We start from the raw sequence: 27257 nt of genomic DNA, 5'->3' as shown, positions 1-27257 counted from the left end.
ATTCTTGGCCCCATGCCCAGGACAGAGCTTGATGGGGGCTCCAGCCCATGACCCTGAGATCATGACCTAAGCCAAAGAATCAGATGCTCACTTGACTGAGCCACCGAGGCACCCCTTAATAATAACATAATGTATGTTTGAGTGCTAATATATATATTCTAAAACATCCACAGAAAATAAATTTTAAAAGGATACGTTAAAATCCCAACATTTTCTTCCCACATACCAACAGAGCATTTTCTGGAGGGTTCTTACCTTACCCTGGAGACCACCTATCTCGTCTGTTGGTGGTAAAAAGCATCAGGGCGTAAGGTCAGTGAATTCTGTGAAAAGTGACCCTTGTGTCAAACCTCATGGAGAGACAGACAGAACGGGATGGAACAGTCACCAGAACTAGAGAATGTTTATGTTCTTGGGACCACAAGAGGTTGGGGAACAAAAATAGAGCTCTAGTTTGATCAGAGCTCTTGGTCTTGGTCACGGTCAAGGCCGAATCCTGCGTGTACCCCCTGTGCGGTCCTCACCCCTGCCAGTGGGGCTCCTGCCCCATGCTGATGTTGTAAGAAAAATCCACACGGAAGTGGAGTCGACAGTAATTAAAAGCTGAATGACATGTGATCTAATTAAGTGCACGTGGGAAAAGGTCTGAGGCGTTTGGAAGAGGCAGGGTCATAAAGGAAAGAATTCTAGTGATCTGCAAAGAGCAAATCGGAGCCTACGAACTCAAAAGGCTCAAGTGTGACATTCCCCATCGACTCGGGTCAAGGCGGTGTAGGCGGTCCTATGGTGGCACCATCGCCCAGAAGGAAATGCCAGGAAACATCAAAAGCGTGCTCTCTCAGAACCCGTATGTTAGCCTAGGACTGGGGCAACTGGCCCTCTTCCCGCCCCAGGAGGGGTGATGGGGGAACCAGCCTCGAGCTTCCCATCAGTCACAAAAGCAAGCACCGGCCCTTGTGCCTCCAGCGTGAAAGTGAAGGTTAATTTCAGGAAAGAAAAAAAAAAAAAAAAAAAGAATCTGAGAATCTCATCACTTGGATATCCACTAACTACAGCCAGTTGAGTCTGACTTTGGTAAGTTCTTGCAGTCTCTAGAACCATTTCCTTCCTCTATTGAACACAGAACATAGACAACAAAGATCCTCAAATACACAAATATAGAAAGATGCATGGAAAAGGATGTTTATTGCCAATACTCACCCAAAGGAAAAGCGGAAAACCCAAATTTCCATGAAAAAAAAAAGGTTAAATAAACAATATCCATTCTGTGCAATTCTTTTTATTATTAATATTTTTGATTTTTTTTTTTTTAATTTTTGAGAGAGAGAGACAGAGCGTGAGTGGGAGAGAGAGAGACACAGAATCCGAAGCAGGTTCCAGGCTCTGAGCTGTCAGCACAGACCCCGACGCGGGGCTCGAACTCACGGACCGCGAGATCATGACCTGAGCCGAAGTCAGATGCTTAACCCACTGAGCCACCCAGGCGCCCCCCTTCTGTGCAATTCTATGTCACAGTCAATAATGAGGATATGTATATTGATATGAAGAGGTCAAGATATCCTTAAAAATGCAAGCTGCAGAAAAGGTGCAGTGTGGCACCACTGATGTTTTGCAGGATACACAAAATTATGTTTCTATATAACATTGCAATAGGAAGGGTAGATCAGGCAGATCATGTTTTACCTGTGTAATTTCTTACCAGCGCCTTCCAGCCTTAGTGTGAACATGCTGTCCGCCAGCCTGGAAGAGGTGGTGAGCCTACGGAACACCAGTCCCTCTGCATTTCCTCTCCCTGTTCCTTCTCCCGGTCTAGTCTCCCTCACGAGTCACTTCATGATTAATCTCCCTAGACAAAGAGCAAATGTTCATTAAGCATGTGCCGTTATGAATATACTCAGGATTTGGTAATGAAAGGAATGCTCTAGGAAAGTTGACCTGATTACAACAAGCAGCAATGCAAAGCGAGGTGGGTCGGGGGACAGGGGAACCAGTCAAGAGACTCCGTAACGGGCCAGGCATTACTCATCCTGTTCAAAGCTGTTTGGGGGTTCCCAATGACAATAAAATAAAGGCCAGATTCCTGAGCTTAATATCCAACACTGTCCACAGGCTGGCTTCCAACATGTTTTTCTGATTCCTTCTATTACGACCTCCCATCGGAAGCCTCCAGTCCAGTCTGGCTTTACTCTGGGTCCCTATCTCTGTTCACACAGTTACTTTTCCATTCTACCTTCCTAAATGTTGCTTCATTTAAAAATACAGACTCAGCTGGGGCGCCTGGGTGGCTTAGTTGGTTAAGTGACCGACTTCGGCTCAGGTCATGATCTTGCAGTTTGTGAGTTCGAGCCCCGCGTCGGGCTCTGTGCTGACAGCTCGGAGCCTGGAGCCTACTTCGGATTCTGTGTCTCCCCGTCTCTACCCCTCCCCTGCTCATGCTCTGTGTCTGTCTCTCAATAATAAATAAACGTTTAAAAAAAAAATACAGACTCAGAGTGCCTGGGTGGCTCAGTCGGTTAAGCGTCCAACTTTGCTCAGGTCGTATCTCACAGTTTGTGAGTTCGAGCCCCACACTGAGCTCTGTGCTGTCAGGACAGAGACTGCTTCAGATCCTTTGTCCCCCTCTATCTCTGCCCCCCACCCCACTCATGCTCTCTCTTTCAAACATAAGCATTTAAGAAATTGTAAATAGGGGCACCTGAGTGGCTCACTCGGTTGGGCATCCGGTTTCAGCTCAGGTCATGATCTCACAGCTCGTGAGTTCAAGCCCCACGTCAGGCTCTGTGCTGACAACTCAGAGCCTGGAGCCTGCTTTGGCTTCTGTGTCTCCCTCTCTCTCTGCCTCTACCCTGCTCGCATGGTCTCTCTCAGAAATAAATATTTTAAAAAGTTGTAAATAAACAGTAATACATACATGTGTATGTGTGTATATATATGTGTGTGTGTATATGTATATATATGTGTATACACACACATATATATGTATATATATGTGTATACACACACATACATATATAAACACACACACACATATACATATAGAGAGAGAGAGATTCAAAGCTGTTCTTTAATGTGTAGAGAGATTCAGTTTTGCCAGATGGAAAGTTCTGGAAATTGGCTGCACAACAACGTGAATGGACTTAACACTGCTAAACTGGACACTTGAAAATGATTAAAATGGTCAATTTCATGTTATGGGTATTTTACCCCAATTAAAAAAAAAAAAGAAATCAGGGGTGCCTCAGTGGCTCAGTTGGTTGAGCATTCAACTCTTGGTTTCAGCTCAGGTCATGATCTTGTGGTTTCATGAGTTTGAGCCCATCACACTCTGCACTGGCAGGGTGGAGCCTGCTTGGGATTCTCTCTCTCTCCCCCTCTCTCTGCCCCTTCCCCATTTGTGCGGTCTCTCTCTCAAATAAATAAATAAAGTTAAGGAAAAAAAAAAAAGATTCTCTCTCTCCTTCTGCCCCTCCCCCCTTCTAAAATAATCAATCAATCAATCAATCAATCAGCTATTAAATGACTGGCCTCAGAAGCAAAATCAAAGTGCAAAGACAATGATAAACCGCGGCAACTGCTTTCATGTTAAAAATATTTATTTTTCTAAAAGATCACACAAAAGTTGAGAAGAGAAAGGATACCAACTAGCCTACATCAAAATCTGGGCTGAGGAAGGACAAAGAGCTGCCTAAAGAAACTGGTAGCTGGAGCGAACTGCGAACATCCAGATGGCCGCTGGCCAACGGAGCCGGTGGCCCCAGTCAGCCACATTCACGAGCACCACCGAGGTGCAGCGGGGACAGCAAAGCTGCTGGCCCCCATCGTTCCTCCTTTTCAGGAAGGGCGAAGCAGGAGCTCACTCTTTGGACATGTTCTTGATGGTCTTGTGCTCCTTCATGGCCTTTTCCCAATCGGTGCCATTGAATTCCTCAATGACCACACTCCGCACGGTGCCCTCATCGAGGCAATGGGGGGCGATTCCTAGGGGAGGTGACACAGAAAAAGCAAGGTCCCAGGTGTGAATGACAGCAGGTACTGTGCTGGCTCTTGGACAAACCCACACCCACAAGCGTCGCCGTGCCGCCGATCCGTGTATCAACAGCGACACGCTGGTAAAGCTTTGCTTTCCTCACCTCTCAGATGGGGACCAGACTTCCTAAACCAGGGATGCCAAGGTTGGATACCATTCGGTGCCACGCCGAGAGTACAAAGATTCAAGCCTAGAACCATCTGACTGGCAGCCTGAAGAATCCACAGGCCTCTTCCAGGGTTTAGATAGAACTTCCTAAGCATTAAACACCTGCCCACCTTTATAGGATCTTGTACCTCCCGAAAGCCTTTCTTGATTAAGGCAGGCAGGAAGGCCTCTCCACGGGACAGATGAGGAACAAACGGGAGCTGGTGAACAAATGGGGCGGGGAGGACAAGGGTGCTGTCACACCCCGCCGCCAACCATAAGGCACAAAACCGCCACGGTCACAGCGGCCCCACCACAGCTCTGGAGGGCACCAGATCCCAGGGAACACCTGCTGCTTCCCACTCAACTCACACTGCATTTGTGGTCATCCTGAACAAGGGTCCCAAGCTGGCTGCCTCTCCTCAGACCCTAACTGCACCTGAAGAGGGGCTTGGGGATTCTGCTGTGTGTGTTTGAAACAAACGGAGCATTTTAATTTTTTAACATTTTTATTTATTTTTGAGAGATAGAAGACGAAACGTCGAGTGGGGGAGGGGCAGGGAGGGAGCCACAGAATCCGAAGCAGGCGCCAGGCTCCGAGCTGTCAGCACAGAGCCCGACGTGGGGCTCGAACTCACAGACAGAGCTGGAGTCAGACACTTAACCAACTGAGCCACCCAGGCACCCCAAACGGAGTAATTGTTTAAATGGCATTATCAATCCTCCCCATTCTTGCCTCCTTCACTCCCTTTAACCATCACGGGTGTTAAAATTCCCTCCCCTACCCGCCCCCCTGGCCCCAACCCCGGCCTGTCGCCTCTTCTCCGTCCACCCTTTAATGTCAGCCCCAGCGACACGCAGGTCTGGCAGAGCCGGCCCAGGAAGGTTTCTGGGCGAACAACCAGACCCAACCTTCTATGCCATCGTTTGAGAGAGAAAAAAAAAAGAACCTTGGCTGAAAGAGCCCTGTTCTTCCGTAGCACGCGTGTGGAAGGGCCCGGCCAAGCAAGAGGCAAGCCAAATAGGCCCGCGTTGACCTGGAGCAGCCACACAGCGCGTCTCCGTGTCCTCCCACCACCACCCCCCCCCCCCCCCCCCCCCCGCCCTGGGCTGGCGGCCCATTCCCTTCACTTACCGAAGCCTCCAGGGTTCGAGCGGGGAGTGTAAAAGCTCTGAACGCCGCATCTCTTACAGAACGTGTGCTGCGCCTTGTGCGTGTTGAACGTGTATGTGGTTATACTCTCTGCTCCCTAAGCAAGAACAGGCAAAATAGATGTTCTCCTTTTACAAAGAGGTGGTGGTTTTTTTGGTCATCAAAAAAAATTAAATCTTTTAAAAGGCTCAACGGGGGGGGGGGGGGGGGGGGGGAGGGGAGCCCTTTTGTAGGGCTTTCAGGATTACGAGGACATGTCCAATCTCCCGCAGAGACTGGAGGCGGCTCCAGGACAAGGGCCCACCTACGCCGCCCAGAGACACATCGGCCCTGAGCGTGGCAGCTCACGGCTTCTCTTTGTCAAGCGCGTTGCCGAACAACTCAGCCTCAAGCGGTCCCGGATCCACGGCAAGACAGCACATCCCGTCCATGTCAGGAAGAGAAAATGCCCGCCTTCCGGGCCTAAAAGGCTCACCCCAGGGACTGGCTCTCCCTGTCCCCAAACAGCACGGCTCGAGATCTTAAGACAAGTGTTGATTTTACTGGAGTTTGTCTACTAAGGACAAACTAGGAAAAGAATATTTGCCAGACATCGCGGTCAAAGGGCTAATTTCCTTAACGGATAATACAAACGGGAAACTGGGCAGAAGGACCCGGAACCAGGCAAACAGAGAAAAGGGAAAGCCAATCACTGTGCCACCTATGAAATGATATTCGCGCTCATAAACTGCAAGGTTATTTTTTTCACTGGCAGGTGGGCCAAAATAAAAGTTGGTTAACTTGGTACACGCGCTCTCACATACCAGCCATGGGGACGTAAATTGCTCAAATTTGGCAACATCTACCAAAATTGAAAAACACATCCTTTAGCACAGAAATTCCACTTCTAGAACTTTATCCTGCCATCAAAATTCCACGTCCATCCAACGGTACGTACGCAGATACTACAGCACTGTTGAAAACAAGGCTACAGATAATTGGAAAAACGGAAAACGGCCGCCAACACAACACTGGTCACAGCAATGGTGGACACCCATGAAACGGGGACACTGCAACTTTTAGAAAGAGTGAGACAGTTCTACTTCCAAATACTAACATGGAACAAACTCCAAGGTTGAACATTAATTGAGAAACGAGGTATGAAATAATTTGTGTAGTAGCTTATCATTTCCATTTTATTACCCTGTTTGTGTATGTATGTATTTATTTGACCATTTGTTTTTTTCTTTTAATGTTTATTTTTGAGAGAGAGAGCCAGACAGAGCACGAGCACGGGAGGGGCAGAGAGAGAGGAGACACAGAATCCGAAGCAGGCTCCGGGCTCCGAGCCGTCAGCACAGAGCCCGACGCGGGGCTCGAACTCACGAACCGTGAGATCATGGCCCGAGCTGAAACCAACAGTCGGCCGCTTAACCCACTGAGCCGCCCAGGCGCCCCCCCCTCCCAACGTGCTCCTCTTAACCTGACCTCTCGGTACCAGTCCTTCCGTTGTGAAACCGGTTGTCTGAGGACACCACACTCGACCGACTTTCCTCCGTCCCCGGTGGCCATCCTTCTCAGGCCCCTCCGCCCAAGCCTCTGAGTGTCGGCGACTCAGTCTCACAGTTCAATGCTTCAGCAGCGGCAACTCCGCTCGCTGTCAACTCCAGACCGGCGCACCCAGCTGCCCACTTCCATCTCCGTCTCGGTGAACGTCCACCCCGTCCTCAGTTGGACTTTTCTGAGAAAGAACCCCCGCGGCCAGCGCTCCCGCATGCCTGCTCCTCCCCCGGGAGCTGGCCTCGCCATCGCCGCGCTGCTGCTCGGGCCCCACAGCGTGGATGTGACTCGGATGCCTCTTTCCCCCTTCTCCACGTCCACCCTTTGTCTAACCCCGTTCACCCTTCGCCTGAAGCGGTGGCTCTCCGAGTGTGGTCCCAGGCGCAAGAAAGGTCAGTTCTTGGGCCTCCCCTCCCAGCCCTACGGCGATCTCCTTTAACACGCCCTCTGGCTGACCCTGCACGCACTGAAGCTTGAGAGCCACCGCTGGGAAATAAACCCCAAATATCTGTTTTCCTTCTGTCACCATGACTACCACCCCAACCCAAGCTCCCATCACCTCTCCCTTGCCCCCCCCCCCCAGCAACCTCCTGGCTGCCTCCCTGTCTCCGTGCTTACCCCCTCACAATCCATTCCCCACACAGCAGCCAGAGCGAGCTTTGAAATCGTCCAAGCGGGCCTTGTCACCACCCTGCTCGAAACCCTCCACGGCCTTCAGTGTCTCCTGGTCTGGTCCCGTTTCTGTCCCTGATCCCATCTGGGTCCGCTCCTTCACCTGCACCCCACAGAGCACCCGTCTGGCCGCTGTTCGGCTCCTTAGACGTGCCAAGCACGTGCCCCACTGCGACAAGCACTCCCTTTGCCTGGGACACTCTTCCAGCCCCGGCCCCCCCACGTCTTCGCCATGTAAACCCCAGCCAGACCTTCCCTAACCGATCTACACGAGCCACCCAGCAACCTATCACATTGCTCTATTTTAACTTTCCACATGGCCTTACTGGACTTTTTCTTATTTATATGTCTGCCCACCTAAAACACATCAACTAAGAGAACAAGGGCCTTGTCTGTTGAGCTGGCTGCTGGGTTTCAGTGGGTCGGTGCTGGGCCATGTGGGGGGTCCCAGAAATACTTGTTGAATGAAGAGGTTTTGCACTTAATTAAAAATCAAACAAACAGAAAATCACTCCTTCCACAGGCTGGGGCTGAGTATGTTGCTCTAGGGCACCAGGAAAATGCAGCGAGCAACAGGCCTATGGAGGAAAAAAAGTATCAATTCCAAGACCCAAGAGCCAATGGCTGTACCTGCTGAAGCCTTCTTGAACCATCTGTCACAGGTGCTCAGGGACGAAGCTGAACTGGGGCCACAGCCTCCAGCAGGCTTCCGAGGAGAGCACAGTGGCATTCTCCGGGTTTACGGGAAAGACGGAGAAGTGTGCTGCCCGGGCGTGCCCCTCCTCCCCGGGGCGCCCCCACAAAGGATCAAGGGGCAAACAAAGAAAAGGAGACAAATAAGCCCCAAGCATCTGGGATTAAAAATCTCACTAACCAGGAAAGACCATCACTCATTCATTCATTCACTCAGGTTTTCCTCCCAGACCCCGAGGGCCTGTTCGATGCCACGCCCACAAGACCGGAAGCTGACAAAAGGTGGCACTTGGGAGCCCCTAATAAAGGAGACAGACATGGAAACACAGTATTACACCAAAGCACAGAGAAGTCTGTCAGACCACAGGAGGGGCAACGGGAACCGAGGGAGCAACTGAATCCCCATCCTACCCCGTATTAGCACCGGTGTGCCAAAGCCTTTTTTAAAAAGGTTATATTCTTTGACCAGAGATTTTATTTCTAAGAGAATTGATCCTAAAAGAATTGCTAAATTACCAAAGATTTACACACGGGGAGGTTCATCACAGTGTTGTTTGTAACTGCACTCAACTTAGAAGTTCAAATACAGGAAACTGCTTATGGTACATTCACATAACAAAATATGCTGCAAATACAGGAATGACAGTATAAATACATTAGGAAATGATTGGGGGGGGGGGGAGAGATTCAGGGGCTGAAGGACAATGGAGGGAAGATCTACATGTGTACCTTTCAAAACCTCCACCCAGCACAAAAGAGTTCCCCAAAATAGTAAAGTTAAAAAGTGTTTAAATCAGCAAGATCCATCCACATGCTGCCTACAAGAGACTCACTTCAGACCTAAGGACACATGTGGAAGGAAAGTGAAGGGACAAAAAACATCTACCATGCAAATGGAAGCAAAAAGAAAGCTGGAGTAGCAAGACTTCCATCAGAAAAAAACAGACTTTAAAACAAAGAGACGGGGAGCGCCTGGGTGGCTCAGTCGGTTAAGTGTCCAACTTCAGCTCAGGTCATGATCTCGCGGTTTGTGAGTTCGAGCCCCACGTGGGGCTCTGCCAGGAGCCTGCTTCAGATTCTGTGTCTCCCTCTCTCTCCCTGCCCTTCCCCCGCTCATGCTCACACTCTCTCTCTCTCTCTCTCTCATAAACATTTAAGAAAATAAAAATTTTAAAACAAAGAGACAAAGACACTACAAAATGATAAAGGGAACGATCCAACGGAGTGTAAATAATTGTAAATATCTATGGACCCAACATGAAAGCACCTAAATTCATCAAGCAACTATTCACAGACATAAAGAAATGGACGGTAATAACAATCATAGGAGAGGCCTTCACGCCCCCACTTATGTCAATGGATAGATCACTTGGACAGAAAATCAACAAGGAAACAGTGCCTTTGAAAAATCATTTGAGCATATGGCACTGAGTCTACTTCTGAGCCTCTATTCCTTTCTATTGATCCACATCTCTGACCATGTAACACTACCTTCATGACTACGTCTACACAATATACACAATAAGCCTTCGTGGCAAGCGGAGTTACTTTGTTCCACTTCACTGTTCTCTCTGGAGATTGTTTTAGGTATTTTAGGGCCTGTGTGTTTCCCAATAAATTTTATAGTTAATCTTGCCTATGTCTGCAAAAGCCCTCCTGGGGTTTTGACAGAAATTGCATTAAACCTATAGGCAGGCGGGGTGGGGAGAACGAACATCAATACTATGTTGCCATCCACAGACACATGGTGTCTGTCCACTTATCCAGTTCTTCTCAATAACTTCATCAACCTTCTATGATATTCAGGACACAGATCAGGGAAGCATTTTGTTAACTGAACACCTAAGTATTTAACTTTCTTTGCATTACTTCAAATGGTATGATGGTCTCAATTTATTTCTTAATGTCCATTATTTGTATTGGAAATGCACTTGATTTTGAAAACTGGGATATAATTCACACACCATAAAATTCACCATTTTAATGTTTATTGCTGCATTATTTACAATAGCCAAAATATGGAAACAACCTAAGCGTCCGCTGATGAGTGAATGGATAAAGAGGTACGATGTACAGACACACACACACAGACAAACACACACACACGATGGAATACTATTCAGCCATTAAAAAGAATGAAATCTTGCCATTTGCGACAGCATGGATGGACCTTAAGGGAATTATGGTAATTGAAATAAGTCAGAAAGACAAATACTGTATAACCCCATTTACATGCAGAATTTAAAAACAAAACAAAAAACTAAGCTTAAGAGAACAGCCGGGTGGTTGGCAGAGGCAAGGGGGTGGGTGGTCAAAATGGGTGAAGGAGGTCAAAAGCTACGAACTTTTGGTTACAAACAGGCCTGGAAATGTAACGCACAGCATGGTGACTATAGTTAACGATGCTGCTGCTGTGTATTTGAAAGCTGCTAAGAGAAGAAATCTTAAAAGTCCTCATCACAAGATGGGGCACCTGGGTGGCTCAGTCAGTTAAGCAACCGACTTCGGCTCAGGTCATGATCTCACCATTTGTGAGTTCGAGCCCCGCGTCGGGCTCTGTGCTGACAGCTCGGAGCCTGGAGCCTGCTTCAGATTCTGTGTCTCCCTCTCTCTCTGCCCCTCCCCTGCTCACGCTCTGTCTCTCTGTCTCAAAAATAAATAAAACATTAAAAAAAAAAAGTCCTCACCAGAAGAAAAAAAATATTCTGTATGGGCGGTGACAGATGTTAACTAGACTAACTGTGCTGACCATTTTGCAATATATACAAATATTGAATCATTATGATGTACCCCTAAAACTAATGTTATATATCAACTATACCTCAATAGAAATTTTAATTCATCATTAAACAAAGTTTTTAAGTCATATATTTTTCATGGGGAAATGATAAAAGTTGGTTATACAACAGAAAAAAAAGATAAAATCCTACTCTGATAACATATGCAATATTATTATTATTTAGTTGTATTTACCCACATAGAAAATAATGCGCGAGGATATATACCCAAATGTAACAGTGGTTACCTTTGGTTGATGGGATTTGGGTAACCGTATTTATTTTTTGATGCTATTTTTAATGCTTCTACAGTCACATCAAACCTTCATCCAAAATCTCAAGAGGGAAAAGAATATAGCCTTGTAGAAATACACGTGAAACCTGGGGTGACAAGGAAAATGAAGGCCCCCTGGGGAGGTCCTGCTGTGCTCCCAGAGTCTCGCACTCCACAGGGGACCCGCCGGGAGTCAGGGGCTCCTCCCACCTGCTCTTAGCACTAACCTTCAGGAGCTTGAAGCGAGAAGCTGGGACAATGAAGTGTCTATTCTGTTTCTTCTTGCAAATGCTGCAGCTACAAAAAAAAAGAGCAGTTCCCAGATTGTGAAACAAGCACCCCCCCCCCCACACCAGTATGTCCCCAGAGGTGAAGCCCCTGTCAGCACCGTTCAGGGAAAGGGGAGCTCACGCAGATGGACGGGCCACCGGGGGTCTCGGCTCAGCGGTCAAAGCTGCATACCCCTCGGAAAACCGGACCGTCACGACCACATTCCTGTTGCCTACCCTCCCACACCATCCCCCCCCCCCCGACCCTATTACAGTGACGGGAACTGCTGGATTCTAGAAACACTTAGAAAACAAATGTCAGGCATGGGTACCATCTTATGCCTCCGGGATCCCCACACCTAAAGCGGACAAGGCGGTTTGGGTTTCCTGCTTCCTCATCTGTCCATCACAGAAAGCCTGGCCTCCGAGTCGGATGAATCCTCGGAATGACCATCTTCGGAATCAAATCTAAATCCCCCTTTTCCGTCCGCCTTTGAGAAAAAGGTCGAATTTCATACAGAATCCTCTAACAAACTGTCCCCACGGTGCTGCTTCTCCAATCTGGACTCCACTGCTAGTAGCCTGGTCGGTTCTCCATGTGAGTAATTCCGTGGTGTTTATGTATCATCCCTATGGGATTCAGGGACTGCACCGTCGAGGGGGCAAAAAAGGACCAGATCCCGTTGAACAACTAGTTGCCTGCTAACTATTGGTTCAGAAGTCACAGCCTGTCGTGCCTTGGTTTTATGACAACTGGCCTGGGAAGGTGCTCAAAGCGGGCCCTCCGTGAATCCTGCTGGGACCATCTGCCTCAGCCAGAACAGAGCCCGAGGGCCTGGCCCATGGAAGCTTCCAGGTGTGCACAGCCTCCACTCATATCCCCCCGCTTACCCCCACACCTCTAGACTCCTGTGAGGACTGTGCCCAACCAAGGCTTGACATTCCGTGCCCAGCCTGACCTGCCTCCCAGCTAACTGCTCCGTGTCAACCCTCCACCAGTACAGTCTGAGGGGTGATGCCGGGAGGCATAAGCCTGGAGGGCCCTGCTCTGTGTCACCCGGGGAATGTACTGTAGGAGTGAGCTCGCTTGTGTGCTCTCTCTCTCTCTCTCTTTCTCACAGAGCAGGCTCGGTTATTTTTAGCTTCCCCCCATGTTTAAAAAATATATATTACCGAAAACGTCTAGTATATACAAAAGGGAAAAAAAATAGAAGGAACCCTTATGTACCCATCACCTGAAGCCAACAGCGATGAGCTGGTGGCCAACGCTGTCTCCCTGGTACCCTGACTCCCCAGATGACGTTTTAACTCTCAAGTCCCCGCCAGCAACTCAGGAAGAGAAAACTCACTTGCAGTCAAAGATGTGCAAGTCCGCCGAGGCCCAAACTTCAAAACGAACCGCCCCACAGTGGCAGCCTCCGGTGTGTTTCACCAGGCCCTGGTATTCGCTACGGGAAACAAAAAATCAGAAAGATAAGGAGTTCTGGACAGTCAGGCAGGACCTTATTGCACAGCTCACGCTTTCTCTCTCTCTCTCTCTCCTTGTTGGAAGAAGGAAGCAGGATGGGACAAAAGTCTTCTCTTGAGGAGGTACTGGCAATGCTATAAAAGAAAGGCCTTTTATAAAGGTCTTTTTGATGACCTCTCGTTTAAAAAATTTCTTATATTCTATTAGGTCGCAAAAATAAAACATTCCAATAATATGCACCATGGGACTTGGGTGGAGGATCCTGATCCCATCCACTCAAACATGTATATTTACATGTCAAAGACTTACCTGGATTTTTTTATTTGTATTTTTTTTTTTTTAATGAGCTAGACACCCGGGAGAGAACAGTGAGATATAGCAGACAAGGCTCCTGGCCCTGGCAACCTTAGGCAGCCATCAAAGAAATGGCCCAAGTAGTATTTAAGGGACTGTGGTAGTACAAGCTGCTAGGAAAAACTAAAACGAGAGGACCTGAACCTGGTAGTTGGGAAAAGGCTTCTTCTGAGAATTCTGGAATGTTTGCTACATTCCCCACCAGTATCTTGCATATACAGGACTCTTTACAGAGCTATACGTACACATTACATTCTTTTTAAGTTTATTTATTTATTTTGAGAGACAGAGAGCACACGAGCGAGGGAAGGGCAGAGAGACAGTGAGAGAGAGAATTCTGAGCAGGCTCCATACTGTGAGAGCAGAGCCCCATGTGGGGCTTGAACCCACCAACCATGAGATCATGACCTGAGCTGAAACCAAGAGTCAGACACTTAACCAACTGAGTTACCCAGGCGCCCCATATGACATGCTATTTTAATCCTTTTAAAACATATATAAGCCAGGCCCTTAACTGAACTTTATTAAGCTTGATAAGTAACATCAAATTGCACTCCAAAAGGGCTGAACACTTCTCAGCAATGAGAAGTGTCCCTGCTGTCCCGGCTCGAGCAATAATTACAGGAAAAACATGCAGTTTTATTTTGCATTTTTTTGGTTCTTCCACGTTTCTTTACAGGTTGAATCAGGGAACTTGTATTTAAAATCTTTTCTGCACATACAAATAACGCTCATTGTAAAAAAAAAAAAAAATAAAACGTTACAACATTTGATAATGTTAAAAAAAGAAAGTCTCCTATAATCTTAACACCCTGAGCGATCCACAGTTAACTATATGCAATAGATTCCTGCAGACTTCCTTCTATACAATATTTTCACAAAACAGTGCGGAGTTAGGCATTCTTTTTGCATGTAAGTTAATTTAGTGAGTTTTGGGTTTTTAAAATAAGCGGACGCACTCAAACCAATCTGACAGGTAAAAACAAAACAAAACGAGCTCCCTTGTCTGTTATCAACATTTTAAAATCATTTTCTTGACCAGTTATCAAGTTTGTTTTAAAGTAAAAATTTACTGGGGCGCCTGGGTGGCGCAGTCGGTTAAGCGTCCGACTTCAGCCAGGTCACGATCTCACGGTCCGTGAGTTCGAGCCCCGCGTCGGGCTCTGGGCTGATGGCTCGGAGCCTGGAGCCTGTTTCTGATTCTGTGTCTCCCTCTCTCTCTGCCCCTCCCCTGTTCATGCTCTGTCTCTCTCTGTCCCAAAAATAAATAAAAAACGTTAAAAAAAAATTTTTTAAAGTAAAAATTTACTACAAATCTGAGTTTTACATTTCATGGGGTCTTTATAGCCCTTACACCTAGCAATGGGCAGCACATCATAGGGGCTCAAAATATTTAATGACAAATGTAAAAAAAAAAAAAATGTTCAGCCTGGAGTCCAAGATGATAAATCAGAAAGTGAAGCACACAGGTAAGCAAATATTTCACCTCCGAGAAGACGCACCCTAACCACTTTCTTCTGGATTAAGGACAAAAGAGCATTTTTTGATCAAGAAAAGGCGTAACCCTCGGGTTGTTATGCAATTGTTAGGTCGGCCTGGTTTTTCCTGTGGTTTTGACTGCTCTTCGTAATTCATAAAATCACAGACACGGAGCTAGATTATTAGGGTGCTAAAATAGTTCTCTGAAGCACAACTGTCCTACGGGGTAGGGATCCAGATGCTCCGGCAGCCGCTGCCGGAGTTCATAGCTGGTTTCTAACACCACGGACACTCTGAAATCCTCCCCTGGCCCATCCGTCTCAGGTCCTGGGGGTTCTTCTCCCGCGGGAGCAACGCTGGGGGAGCGCGAAGGAGAGCGAGCCACCCAGGGGCATCGAGGCCCCCTCCCTCCGCTTAGGTACCCGCGAAGCCGTCCCGGATGCCGAGCATCTCTTCGCGCGCGCTTCTCTCGGGATCAATACCCCCTCCCCCGCACTCCGCTCCCTCCCAGGGAGCGCCGGGAACAATAACGGGATCTCGCCTCCCGGTTGGTTCCAAACTATTCCAGCTTTTCTGCCCACCCGCCGGCCTCTCCCTGCCCCCCCCCTCCAAAAACACGTGCGCAAATATAAAAAGCGACCCGGGTAGGAGCACAAAGTCGTGGGCTTTAGCGTCTCCTCGCTGGGAAAGGCCCCCCCCCCCCCCCGCACCCTCGGCGCGCCCAGACGAGGGACAACGTCCCGAGCACGATGGCTGTCCCCGGGAAAGACCCTTTGTGTCCCAGGACGCGGCGCGGCTCTTCTCACGCTCCGGGACGCAGTGCCCCGTCAAGGGCCGCACGCCGGCCCCGAGCCAAGCCTCGCGGCCGTGCCACTTACAGACGCGCCCGGTGCTAGCACCCGGGAACGCGTGGGTCACGGTGCGGGAAAGGACGCGGAGCCGAAAACCTGCCCCGGCCCGCGGCAGCCGCTCTCGCGCTGAGGGCGTCCGCGTGGCGCCGGGTCCCGCGCCCGGCCCCGGCCGCACTCACAAGGTGTCCAGCAGCAGCTTGGCGGCGCCCTCGAAGGTGAGCCTCTGTCGCTTCTGGAACGTCTCCCAGCGCTCCCGCTGGTCGCCCAGGTCGGGCAGCGAGGCAGCGGGCGAGGCGGGGGGGGGCGGCGGCGGCGGCGGCGGCGGGAGCAGAGGCAGCTCCGGCGGCGGCTGCCCGGGGCCCGCCTCCTGGGCCCGCGGCGACGACTGCGTCGGCCGCCGCTTCGCCGACGGCTGCCTCGCCGCCGCCCTGCTCTCGCCCCCGGCCTGGCCCGTGGAGCGCCGGGAGCGGCTGGCGCTGGGGGCCGAGGGGGCGGCCGCGGGGGCCCCGGAGGCTCCCGGCCGCTTCTGCACGCGTGGCTTGGTGGCCGCGCCGCTTCTCGCCCGCCGCATGGCTCCCGCAGCCAGGCGCGCAGGCCTCGCCGCCCGCGCGTCCCCGCCGCCCCGCGCGTCCCCGTGCCGCCCCGCGCGCGTCCCCGTCCGCCAGCCAACCGACCCGCCCAGGGGGCGCTGCACCCGCGGCCGGGGCCCCGGCCGGTGGCACCTGGCTGCCCCCCTTACCCCTCCCCCCGCCCCCGGGGCTGCAAGTTACAGCCCCCGCTCTCCCGCCCGCCCCAGGGCCTGCACCTGCCCGCTCCACCCTGCAGGCCTAACGGGACGGCGCCTCGGGCCTCCGCTCGCGACACCCACAGCCCACTGGCACCTGCGGAGGAGCCTCCGTCCCCTCTGATTCCCTACATTCTTGACCTGGAGAGTCCAGGGTCAGCCCTGAATGCACAGCCACATCGGAGCGGCCAGCCTGGGGTAACTTCGTCTCCAAGAGGAGGGCAGTACCTACCTTGCAGGAGCCATCGTGCACCTGAAATGAGCTCATGCGTGCAAATGGCCAGGCACCTGCCGTCTGCCAGACAAATAGCAGCTGAAATCGTGGCTCTTAAACTTGGTCTCTCTTGCCAGATTATGAAACAGATTTTTTTTTAATGTTTATTTGTTTATTTTGAGATAGCGCAAGTTTGGGGGGGGGGGCGGGTTGAGGCAGAGGAAGAGAGAGAGAGATTATCCCAAACAGGCTCCGCACTCCCAACGCAGACCCGTCCCCGGGGGTTGGAGCCCACGAACCAAGAGATCATGACTGGAGCGGAAACCAAGAGTCAGACATCCAACGGACTGAGCCACCCAGGCCCCTCAACAGATTGTTTTTTTAAATTTAGTAAATGAATGAACGGCACCAAATCCCACGGTTAGGAGAGCACCAAAGTTTCAAGACAAAAATCACAGGAACCACTGATGGCGCCCAGGTATTTGCTAAACCTATTCCTTGCTCTATTTTATTCCTATCTTCAAAGAAATATCATTTTCTTTTACTCATTTTTCTACTGTTTTATTTTCTACTTCCTTAATTTCGACTTTCCTCTTTATTAACACTATTTTTACCTTATTAGTTTAATAGTTTATTGAATTAAATAGTTTATTTTTAGTATTTTTTGGTAACCAAAATATTAATGTTTATTTATTTTTCAGAGACAGAGACAGAGCAGGAGTGGGGGAGGGGAAGAGAGAGAGGGAAACACAGAATCTGAAGCAGAATCTGAAGCAAGCTCCAGGCTCTGAGCTGTCAGCACAGAGCCGGATGCGGGGCTCGAACTTGTGAACCCAGAGATCATGACCTGAGGAGAAGTTGGACGCTCAACTGACTGAGCCACCCAGGCGCCCCGGTAATCAAAATATTAATGACTATGCATTTTCCTCTGAGTATGGCTTTAACTGTGTCCAATAGAGTTTCATATGAAGTGGGGTTTTTTTTCTTAAAAAAATTCCAAATAATCTATAGTTTCAGTTTTTCCTGTTTTCTTTATTGAAGGTATGTATAGTTTATATACAGCAAAATGCAGATATTTTAAAAGCAAAGCCTACGTAACCACCACCAGTTCAAAGATAGAACATTTCCAGCACTCCAGAGAGCTTCTCTCAGGTAAAAGAAAACAGGGGATTCCTATCCTGACTTCTGTCACATAGGTTAGTTTTACCTATTCTTGAAATTCATTTTAGAGGGCGCCTGGGTGGCTTAGTCGGTGTCTGACTTTGCCTCAGGTCATGATCTCATGGCTCATCATTCACAGGTTCGAGCCCCAAGCCCCGTGGGTTCAAACCCTGGGTTCAAGCCCTGAGCCCCGCATCGGGCTCTGTGCTGACAGCTCAAAGCCTGGAGCCTTCTTTGGATTCTGTGTCTCCCTCTTTCTCTGTCCTTGCTCACATTCTGTCTCTCTCTCTCAAAAATGAACGTCAACAATTTTTTGAAAAACATCTTGGACTCTTTTATGTCTTACATCTTTCACTCAGCATAATGTTCTTGAGAACCATCCATGCTGTTTTGTGTATCAGTTGTTTTTTTAATTACTAGGTAATATTTGACGTCTAAGTACATCGCAGTTTATTCTCCTGTTGATGGACATCTGGGTTGTTTCCAGTTTGGAGACAGTTATGCAAGGAAGCTGCCATTTGCATTCACTCTTGCGTACAAGTCTTCCTGTGAACCCATTTCACTATATACATGGGAGTGGACTTGCTGGGTCATAGATTATGTTTTTGTAAGAACTGCCAGTTTTGCAGAATGGCTGTTCCGTTTTATACTCCACCAGCAATGTAGGAGAGCATCAGTTTACACTCTCACAACAGTCAGTATTGTCAGTCTTGTTAATTTTTTTCTTGTTTAATGTTTATTTATTTTGAGAGCGAGACAGCATCAGCAGGGGAGGGGCAGAGAGAGAGGAGAGAATCCCAGGCAGGCTCTGCTCTGTCAGCACAGAGTCCGGTGCAGGGCTCCAACTCAGGGAGTATCTAGTTGTTGATCTACTTAGCTATCCTTACACCAAGGCCACTCTGTCTCACTTGGCTTAGTCTCGAAATCAGAGGAAGCCCTCCAGATTTGGTCTTCTCTGAGATTGGGTTAGCCTTTCTAAGTCCTGTGAGTTTCCATATAAAGTATAGAATCAGCTGTTATTTCTACAACAACAACAAAAAAAGCCTGCTTGATACTCTGTGCCATCAACCATTATCCTATGAAAATCACTCATTTTCTCAAATATACCTAACTTCATTCCATTAATTTATATTGTTTCACTACTACTCGTCTGAGAGGTAGACTATTTTTTCCTATTATGCTAGTCACTCTTGATTGAATCAATGTTATTCCCAGGGTCAGACACCTCTTTAATTGCCTTCTTCTTGGGTTCTGGATGTGCAATAACTCTGAATTGTTTTCTCCATTTCAAGCTACCTTAACAGTATGATGTGTTCACTTTTTTTTTTTTTTTTTGAACACAGTGAATCGCTTTTATTTCGGTATGCATCCACATCTCAGCATTTAGTGGTCCTGAACAGAAAAGTGGAAAAACGCAGCGATTTGCCAGGAAGTCAAGCCCGCCAATTTCGGGGATCTGCTGTGCACGCCGAGTTCTTTTTTAATCCCTGCTGAGGACCGTGAGAAACAGCAGCACCAAAACCAAAGTATGCACCGAATTCAAGGTTCTTTTTGTTCCAGTTGCCACATTCCGAACTAGACCCAAACGGATTGCAAGATGACCACATGAGAACCCTGTGTAAAACGTCTTCAATTTTTAAAAGCAAAAGCAATTACAGGAAAAGAAAATTCATTCAGGGGGATCGTGTGTGCTTACAAGTGTCTTCTGTGGCCTTTCTCCGAGTTTAACCACCAAGAACTTTGAGAGCTGGCAGGTGTGAGTACCCCTGGTGACTGTTCTTTTCACTTTATCAAAACCTGAGCTAAAAAGCCGCATCAGCTGACGATGACAGCAGAGGGTGGCAGGGCTGAGGACCCAATATTCATTCCCAGGCTGGTGGAGAGTGAGTAAATGGGGTTCCAAAACGAAACGAGGGAAGTCAGAGACTCTTTCCAACCTTACCTGATGGCTTCTGGCCAAAGCAAGGAAGTATTTTGGAAAGTGTTGGGTGGTGATGGTACAAAAAGGGAGTTGAGGAGGAGGAAGGAAAAAGCAGCACCCCTCGATTAAGGTGGGGGAGAAGGTATGGGGAGAGCCCTGAATTCCTCACCAAAGGCCAATTTCAGAGGGGAGCAGAGGGGGTTACAATCTATGCTTCGGCCAAGGGTGGTGGTGGAAAGTGAAGAAGGGACAATGGCTTGGGGGGGGTGGGGGGGCATCATTTAAGACTTAAAAAAAGCAGGGGTGCAGCTGGAGCACCCCCACACACCCAGCAGTAGTCCCACAGGTTGTGACCTGAAACCTTCACACCTGCTCTAGCAAGCCATCCCAAGCTGGAGGGCTGTTGCAGGGAGGGAGGGAGGGAGGGAGGCAGGCAGGGAGGCAGGGGGAGGAGAAGGGGAGAAGGCAGAGACCCCAGGCCATGTAATCAGCAGCAAGGTGATTGTGTGATGTGTCTTTTCACAGTTGAGTTAGATGTGCCCCACCAGTTATGATGGGAACCCATTTAAATATACTTTCTTGATCCCAGAAGTTCAACTACGTGGACAGTGGTTACACTTGACGGGATGATTTGTTATAGCACAACTTACATATTTTAAGTGGACAAAAGAAATTAGTATCGTTTACAGTATCTTAAGATAAATTGCCTTTGAATGGGAGCTTCCTTTCCAGTACTTTGAGGTCTACAAGACGTATCTAGAAAATTTACTACTGTGGAAAATGAAGACTGGTTAAATCGAATGGGAGGGGGGTAGGGGAGGGCCTGTGGTTTTTCTTTTTGATTAATTGTTGTAACACTGTCCTTCGGGCGGCTGAGGGAGTTTCATGTTTTCTTTAGACATCATTAGGCGCCGGGGCTCTTGCAGGACGACTTTGATGCTATATGAATTCTGCCATTTTGCTAGCACTGATGTGGCTCTTGGGTCCACCAGTCCATTAGAACTATTAACTCCATTCATATTAATTTTTGTTACAAATCTTACAAAGGGGGTGCTTCTGGGTATTTAGGGCCACATTCTATTTTAAGGCTGTATATTCGGTTTTCATAAATTGTTCTTGGAGGCCCAATTCTCATCCCTGCCCATCTTGTAAGTGTCATGTCTTCATCATCTTCTAGACCCCAGCTAACTGTGGCATCTCCTACTCCTTTCTGGCCTTCTTCCAGTTCTTCCAACAGTCGAAAATCGCGAGGGACTTTTACTCCCGAGCCCGTGGTGGCTGCCGTCTTGCGTCGCTGTCGCTCCTACTTTTTTTTTTTTTAAGATTCGTTTATTTTTGAGTGAGAGAGAAAATGCAAGCAGGGGAGGGGCAGAGAGAGAGAGGGAGACACAGAATCCAAAACATTTTACCTACTCATACCCCCACCTCTTAACCCAGATCAAAGGTTTAGAGGAGCCGGGTCGCCTGGGTGGCTCAGTTGGCTAAGCACCCGACTTTTGATTTAGGCTCAGGTCATGATCTCACTGTTCATGAGATCGAGCCCCATGAGATCGAGATGACCGTCTTCGCTGTCAGTGTGGATCCTGCTTAAGATTCTCTCTACTCCTCTGCAGCTCGTGTGCACACACTCTCTCTCTCTAAAAATAAATAGGGGCGCCTGCGTGGCTCAGTCGGTTAAGTGTCCAACTTCAACTCAGGTCATGATCTCATAGCTCTTGAGTTCGAGTCCCACACAGAGCCTGGAGCCTGCTTCAGATTCTGTGTCTCCCTCTCCCTCTGCTCCTCCCCTGCTCGTGCTCTGTCTCTCTCTCTCTCTCACAAAAATAAACAAACATTTAAAAAAATCAAATAAATACACATTAAAAAAAAAAAAGTTTGTGCCTGGCTGGGTCAGTTGGTAGGACATGTGACCCTCGATGTCAGGGTCATGAATTCAAGCCCTCCATTGGTTGTAGAGATTACTTAAATTAAGTCAGTAAGTAAGTAAATAAATAAATCTTTACCAAAAAAAAGTTTAGAAACTGCAATTTTATTCCTCATTTTCCCATCCATTCTCAGGCTCAACTCCTCTTATGTGCATATTTTTTAAGTAGGCTCCCTGTGGTGTGGAACTTGAACTCATGACCCTGCGATCAATATCTGAACTGAAATCAGGAGTTGGACACTTAACCAACCAGCCACCCAAGGCACTCCTTAAGAGTATCTACTTTTTTTTTTTTTTTTTTTTTTGAGAGAGAGGGTGCAAGTTAGCCAGGGGCAGAAAGAGAGAGAGAGAGAGAGAGAGAGAGAGAGAAGCAGGGCTCACCTAGAGGTCCTGTTTTTACCCAAAGCAGGGCTTCACCCTGCTTTCTCTTTACCCAAAGCTTACCCGATGTGGGACTCGAACTCACCGACTGTGAGATCATGACCTAAGCCAAACTCAGATGCTTAACGACTGAGCCACCCAGGCACCCAAGAGTATCTTCTATTTGAAATCTCTTCACTGAACAACTGCCTTGTCACCTCCGAAAGTTGCTGCTGAGCCTGGCAGTCAACATGTGGAATGAATAAATTGTCCATTAAAATAATAATAATAATAATAATAATAATAATGATAATAATAATAATTTTTTAAAGAAAAAGGAAAAATAGGGCACCTGGCTGGCTCAGTCAGAAGAGCATGACTCTTGATCTCGGGGTCCTGAGTTTGAGCCCCATGTTTGGCGTAGAGATTACTTAAAAAATGAATGAATGAATGAATGAATGAGTAAACTTTAAAGATACTTTTAAAAAATATTTTTAGGAAGGAAATGAACGTGGAAATGAGAAAGAATGAAATATGGCCTTTCGTAGCAACGTGGATGGAACTGGAGAGTGTGATGCTAAGTGAAATAAGCCATACAGAGAAAGACAGATACCATATGGTTTCACTCTTATGTGGATCCTGAGAAACTTAACAGGAACCCATGGGGGAGGGGAAGGAAAAAAAAAAAAGAGGTTAGAGTGGGAGAGAGCCAAAGCATAAGAGACTGTTTAAAACTGAGAACAAACTGAGGGTTGATGGGGGCTGGGAGGGAGGAGAGGGTGGGTGATGGGTATTGAGGAGGGCACCTTTTGGGATGAGCACTGGGTGTTGTATGGAAACCAATTGGACAATAAATTTCATATATTGAAAAAAAAAAGAAAAGTAGTGAAAAAAGGAAAAGATGTAACTATATCTAGTACAAAATTAATTATTCACAAGTACTGTACCCTTTCTTCATCTACCCAGTATTGAGATCTCTTTTCTAATATAATTACCAACCTATTAGAGAACTTTAAGGATTTTCCTCAGCCCACATCCAGGGGCAATAGATCGAGCCCTTGAGCATCCACTATTATCTTTCTTCTGCCCCAAAAGATGAATGGCATTTTGTCTGGGAATAAGATTCTCGGCTCTTGGTTGCAGCTTCTTTTCTGTTTGTAGATATTCTTCCCCCGTCTTCTTGTTTCCAGTGCAGCAAATGAGAATTCTCATGTTAGATTTATTTGCTTTCCTTTTTAAAAATAGCCTCTTCCTTCAGTGTGAAAACTTGCACAGTTCTCCTGTTACCCATGAGGTTCAGGAATTTTGCCAGAATATGTGTACATGTGTATCTTTATTATTGTTGTTGTTGTTGTTGTTGTTATTATCTGGGTGTCAATAAGATAAACACCTCACCAAAGTTTATCAAGCCTGATAAAGAAAAACAAAAAGAAAACAAAGTGTACATTTATACATTGGAAATGAAAAAAGAGAAGGGCCTGGGTGACTCAGTTGGTTAAGCATCTGACTCTTGGTTATGGCTCAAGGTCATGATCTCATGGTTCATGAGTTCGAGCCCTGCATCGGGCTTGTTGCCGTCAGTGCAGAGCCCCCTTTGGGCCCTCTGTCCCCCACTCTCTCTGCTCTTTCTCTGTTTGCACTCTTTCTCAAAAGTAAACCTTGAAAAAAAAAAGAGAATGCTAAATCGTATGCACATTTCACCACAATAAAAAAATTCTTACTAGATTTTTATTTTCTTTTTTTTATATTTTTTTAAATTTTTTTTTTAACGTTTATTTTATCCTTGAGACAGAGAGAGACAGAGCATGAACGGGGGGAGAGGCAGAGAGAGAGGGAGACACAGAATCGGAAACAGGCTCCAGGCTCTGAGCCATCAGCCCAGAGCCCGACTCAGGGCTCGAACTCCCGGACCGCGAGATCGTGACCTGAGCCGAAGTCGGACGCTTAACCGACTGAGCCACCCAGGCGCCCCATAGATTTTTATTTTCTTTAACGCTTATTCATTTTTGAGAGACAGAGACAGAGTGTGAGTGGGGGAAAGGCAGAGATAGAGGGAGACACAGAATCGGAAGCAGGCTCCAGGCTCCGAGCTGTCAGCACAGAGCCCGACGCCGGGGCTCGAACTCACGGACCGCGAGATCATGACCTGAGCTGAAGTCGGATGCTTAACCGACTGAGCCACCCAGGCGCCACAAGATTTTTAAAGCACAAGCAAAGATACGAAGTGAGGGACTCCTAATTTTCACGTCGTGGGTATATAATATGACAGCAGATTCACAATACAAAAGCACATCCGTAAGAATCAAAAGTGGGCGTGTGCGGGCCTCGGCTGGTCAGATTCATAGAGTCAGAAAGCAGAATGGTGGCCACTAGGAAACGAGTTTAGTGGGGACAGAGTTTCAGTTGGGGAAGATGAAAAAAGTTGTGGAGATGGGTGGTGGTGATGGTTTCACAACAGTGGGAATGTACTTAATGCCATGGAACGGTACACTTAAAAATGGCTAAAATGATAAGCTCTTTATATTTCACCATAATTTTATTTTTTAATTAATTATTAAGTTTTAAATGTTTATTCGTTTTGGAGAAAGATGGAGAGTGTGAGTAGGGAGGGGCAGAGAGAGGGAGAAAGAGGATCCGAAGCTGGCTCCACGCTGGGCTCGAACTCACCAACCTTGAGATCACCTCGAACTCACGAACCTTGAGATCACGACCTGAACAGAAGTCAGATGCTCAACTGACTGAGCCACCCAGGGCCCCCTTAAAAAGTCGTTTTAAGTGGGCATTTTCGCTTCTAGCTTCGGCCCTCTAAAACAAACACGATGAAGTCTCTGGCGACTCAGGATGTGGAGAAACAGATCCGGTATGTGATGTGCCCGCAGAAGGACAACAGACGGAACACTCAGCTCTGAAGGGAAAACACAAAGAACCCTGGCAGATTCGTACAGGATTTTAAGAAAACGGAATCTGAAAATAGTATAGTGCGTTTGATTTGCTTTTTTTTCCTCAAGCGTCAGTTCCCATGATTTGGGACAGATTTACTACAAGTAGACACGCGTAAGACAGGAACTAACGGTGCCTTCCCATGCAAACGGGCTTTCCAGATAGGATTTGTCTGTGGTTGACCTTACCTGGTACCTGGTACTGCTCCTCAGCAGGCAGCATCAGGTAGCATTTAGCTCCTGGGAGTGTGCGGAATCCACACTGGCCACCAGGGGGCAGGAGTCCCCGTGTGGTTCGGACCAGGTAAGAGAAAGGCTGCAAGGAATGAAGGCTCTTAGGGGCGCCATTTTGTACCCTCAGGCTTGAGAGACCTCCAGAAACTCCAGCTACTTGCAGGTAGAAAAAGCATTTGACAGAGATTAGGGTGGACTGACCATATTGTCCTCTCTCAACCCTGAGAGAAGCACCCAAATTTCTCAGCTCATGTGACAGGTTTCTTTTCCTGCTAATAGATAGATAGATAGATAGATAGATAGATAGATAGATGTATATATACAACCAAAGTGGGACTCGAACTCACAACCCTGGGATCAAAAATGGCATCCTCCACCAACTAAGCCAGCTAGATGCCCCTCCCTGCTATTTATCTCAGCACCCACATCCCTCCTACCAACCAACGTGCCAGTGGTAAATTCTGTTTCCTGGGCATTTGCAGGGGTACTAACTTTTATGCCAACTAGAAAAAGAAGTCTCTTCTGGGCAGATACAAGCTGGCAGGCAAAGGACTTGGCGAGTTGACTGATGCTTCTCCGTGAGTTAGAAAAAAAATCCCGTCTTCCTGAGCCGCCCTGTGGTGGTCCTGAGTGGTTACTGAGTACCAGGGACTGTGCTGATGAAGGAGGCCTCCATTTTGACCTCAAACTTGCTAGTTGGGTGTTTCTTTCTAGCCTGTCTCTAGGCTCAGGAGCAAGACCCTGAGGGCAAAGCATCCCTCCCCCCCCCCCCATGGAGAAAGGAAAACTACCCCCTCAAGCCGCAAGGACTTTCCTGAGCCAGCAAGATCAAGATCCTCCCCCCATGATTGACTCCAAGGCAATGAGCAGTGATTTGACCTTCACCCCCCACCTACGCCCCACGTTTTCCTATATAAACCTGGAAGTATTTTCAGCACTTTGAAGACAGTCTTTGAGAAGCTGTTTTCCCGGTGGGGGCCTCACTGAATTAAATCCCTTTCTTGTTTCACCTCCACTTGTCTCTCTGTCTTTGGATTTCGTCAGCAGTGAGTGGCCGCACCTGATCTGTTTGGGGTCCCCGGAGCCAGGCGCCCTTGAACGCCTGCACGCCAGCTACACTGGAGTGCTTTGCATATTTTGTCTAATGATCCTCACCACAGTGCAGGCACTACCACCGTCCATGTTTTTCTGATGAAGAACCTGAGTGCAAGTGCAAGCAGCACACAACTAGCAGGTAGAGCTCACGCCAAAGGGAAGGGCAAAGACCTCGGTTGCCCTAAACTTCTTCCCACGTCCACCGCACTCCCTGGAGTCCCAGCAGAACTGTAACTCATTGTATCTCAGAGCGATTTTTAAAACCAAACTTTTATGTTTATTTATTTATTTTGAGAGACAGCACAAGCTGGGGAGGGGCAGAGAGGAGGAGAGACAGAATCCCAAGCACTGATGGTGCAGAGCCCGATGTGGGGCTCGAACTCACAAACCTCGAAATCCTGACCGGAGCCAAGATCAAGAGTCGGACACTTAACCGACTGAGCCACCCAGGAGCCACAAGACCGATTTTTTTTTTAACTCTTTGTTGTTATACTAATGAATGTACATAATGTACACGTAGTGTCCAAACAAGAATAAAAAGAATGTCCGACAAAGTTAAGGAAGGAAGTTTTATCAATTTCTCTGCAGTTCCCTTACAACTCCTTCCTGGCCCCCTAAGAGATAACTCCCATCCCAACTTTTGTGCTAATCTTTATCACACATGTATGTATATCTAAATAATATGATGTTTAGTCTTGTCTGGTTTTGAACTCTACAGAAATGAAATGACACTGTACGCACCCTTCTGAGATGATTCTTCTGTGACTCGCCCATGTTGATGGGTATAGTTGGAATTGATGTGTTCACTGTTGTATAGTATTCCATTGTACGAACATTCCACAATGTCCGTCCCATTCTTGCTAGATATACGTGCCTAGTTTTTGCTACTATAAACAATGCTGATATAAACATTCTTGTTCCT

At 47.8% G+C, this 27257-nt stretch overlaps 1 protein-coding gene, 1 long non-coding RNA gene and 1 pseudogene across 6 annotated transcripts; 1 reads left to right on the top strand and 2 right to left on the bottom strand.

The window, feature by feature from the left end:
* Positions 1–1504: 1504 nt before the first annotated feature.
* On the bottom strand, positions 1505–16324 carry CENPV (centromere protein V). 5 transcript variants are annotated; one of them, XM_043583197.1, is made up of 6 exons: positions 15883–16324; positions 12901–12999; positions 11510–11579; positions 5310–5424; positions 4306–4395; positions 3576–3978 (listed from the first exon to the last, which is right to left on the bottom strand). In XM_043583197.1, the coding sequence occupies exons 1-6, from the start codon at positions 16272–16274 to the stop codon at positions 3854–3856; spliced, it is 891 nt and encodes a 296-aa protein (XP_043439132.1). In that variant the 5' UTR covers positions 16275–16324; the 3' UTR covers positions 3576–3853. The 5 variants fall into 5 exon arrangements, with proteins under 5 accessions (XP_043439135.1, XP_043439132.1, XP_043439133.1 ...); XM_043583198.1 differs by having other exon boundaries at positions 4324–4395; XM_043583200.1 differs by lacking the exons at positions 3576–3978; positions 4306–4395 and adding an exon at positions 1505–1846 and having other exon boundaries at positions 15883–16323.
* Positions 15570–17449, top strand: LOC122485001. The gene is made up of 3 exons (XR_006297763.1): positions 15570–15918; positions 17093–17179; positions 17409–17449. It is a non-coding gene; the product is annotated as an uncharacterized LOC122485001 (long non-coding RNA).
* Positions 17450–19380: 1931 nt separating this feature from the next.
* LOC122486022 lies at positions 19381–26422 on the bottom strand (annotated as a pseudogene).
* Between the last annotated feature and the right edge of the window lie 835 nt (positions 26423–27257).

The sequence above is a fragment of the Prionailurus bengalensis genome, chromosome E1, assembly GCF_016509475.1.
Source record: "Prionailurus bengalensis isolate Pbe53 chromosome E1, Fcat_Pben_1.1_paternal_pri, whole genome shotgun sequence".
Lineage (NCBI taxonomy): Eukaryota > Metazoa > Chordata > Mammalia > Carnivora > Felidae > Prionailurus > Prionailurus bengalensis.
This window is presented reverse-complemented; position numbering and strand designations above follow the sequence as displayed.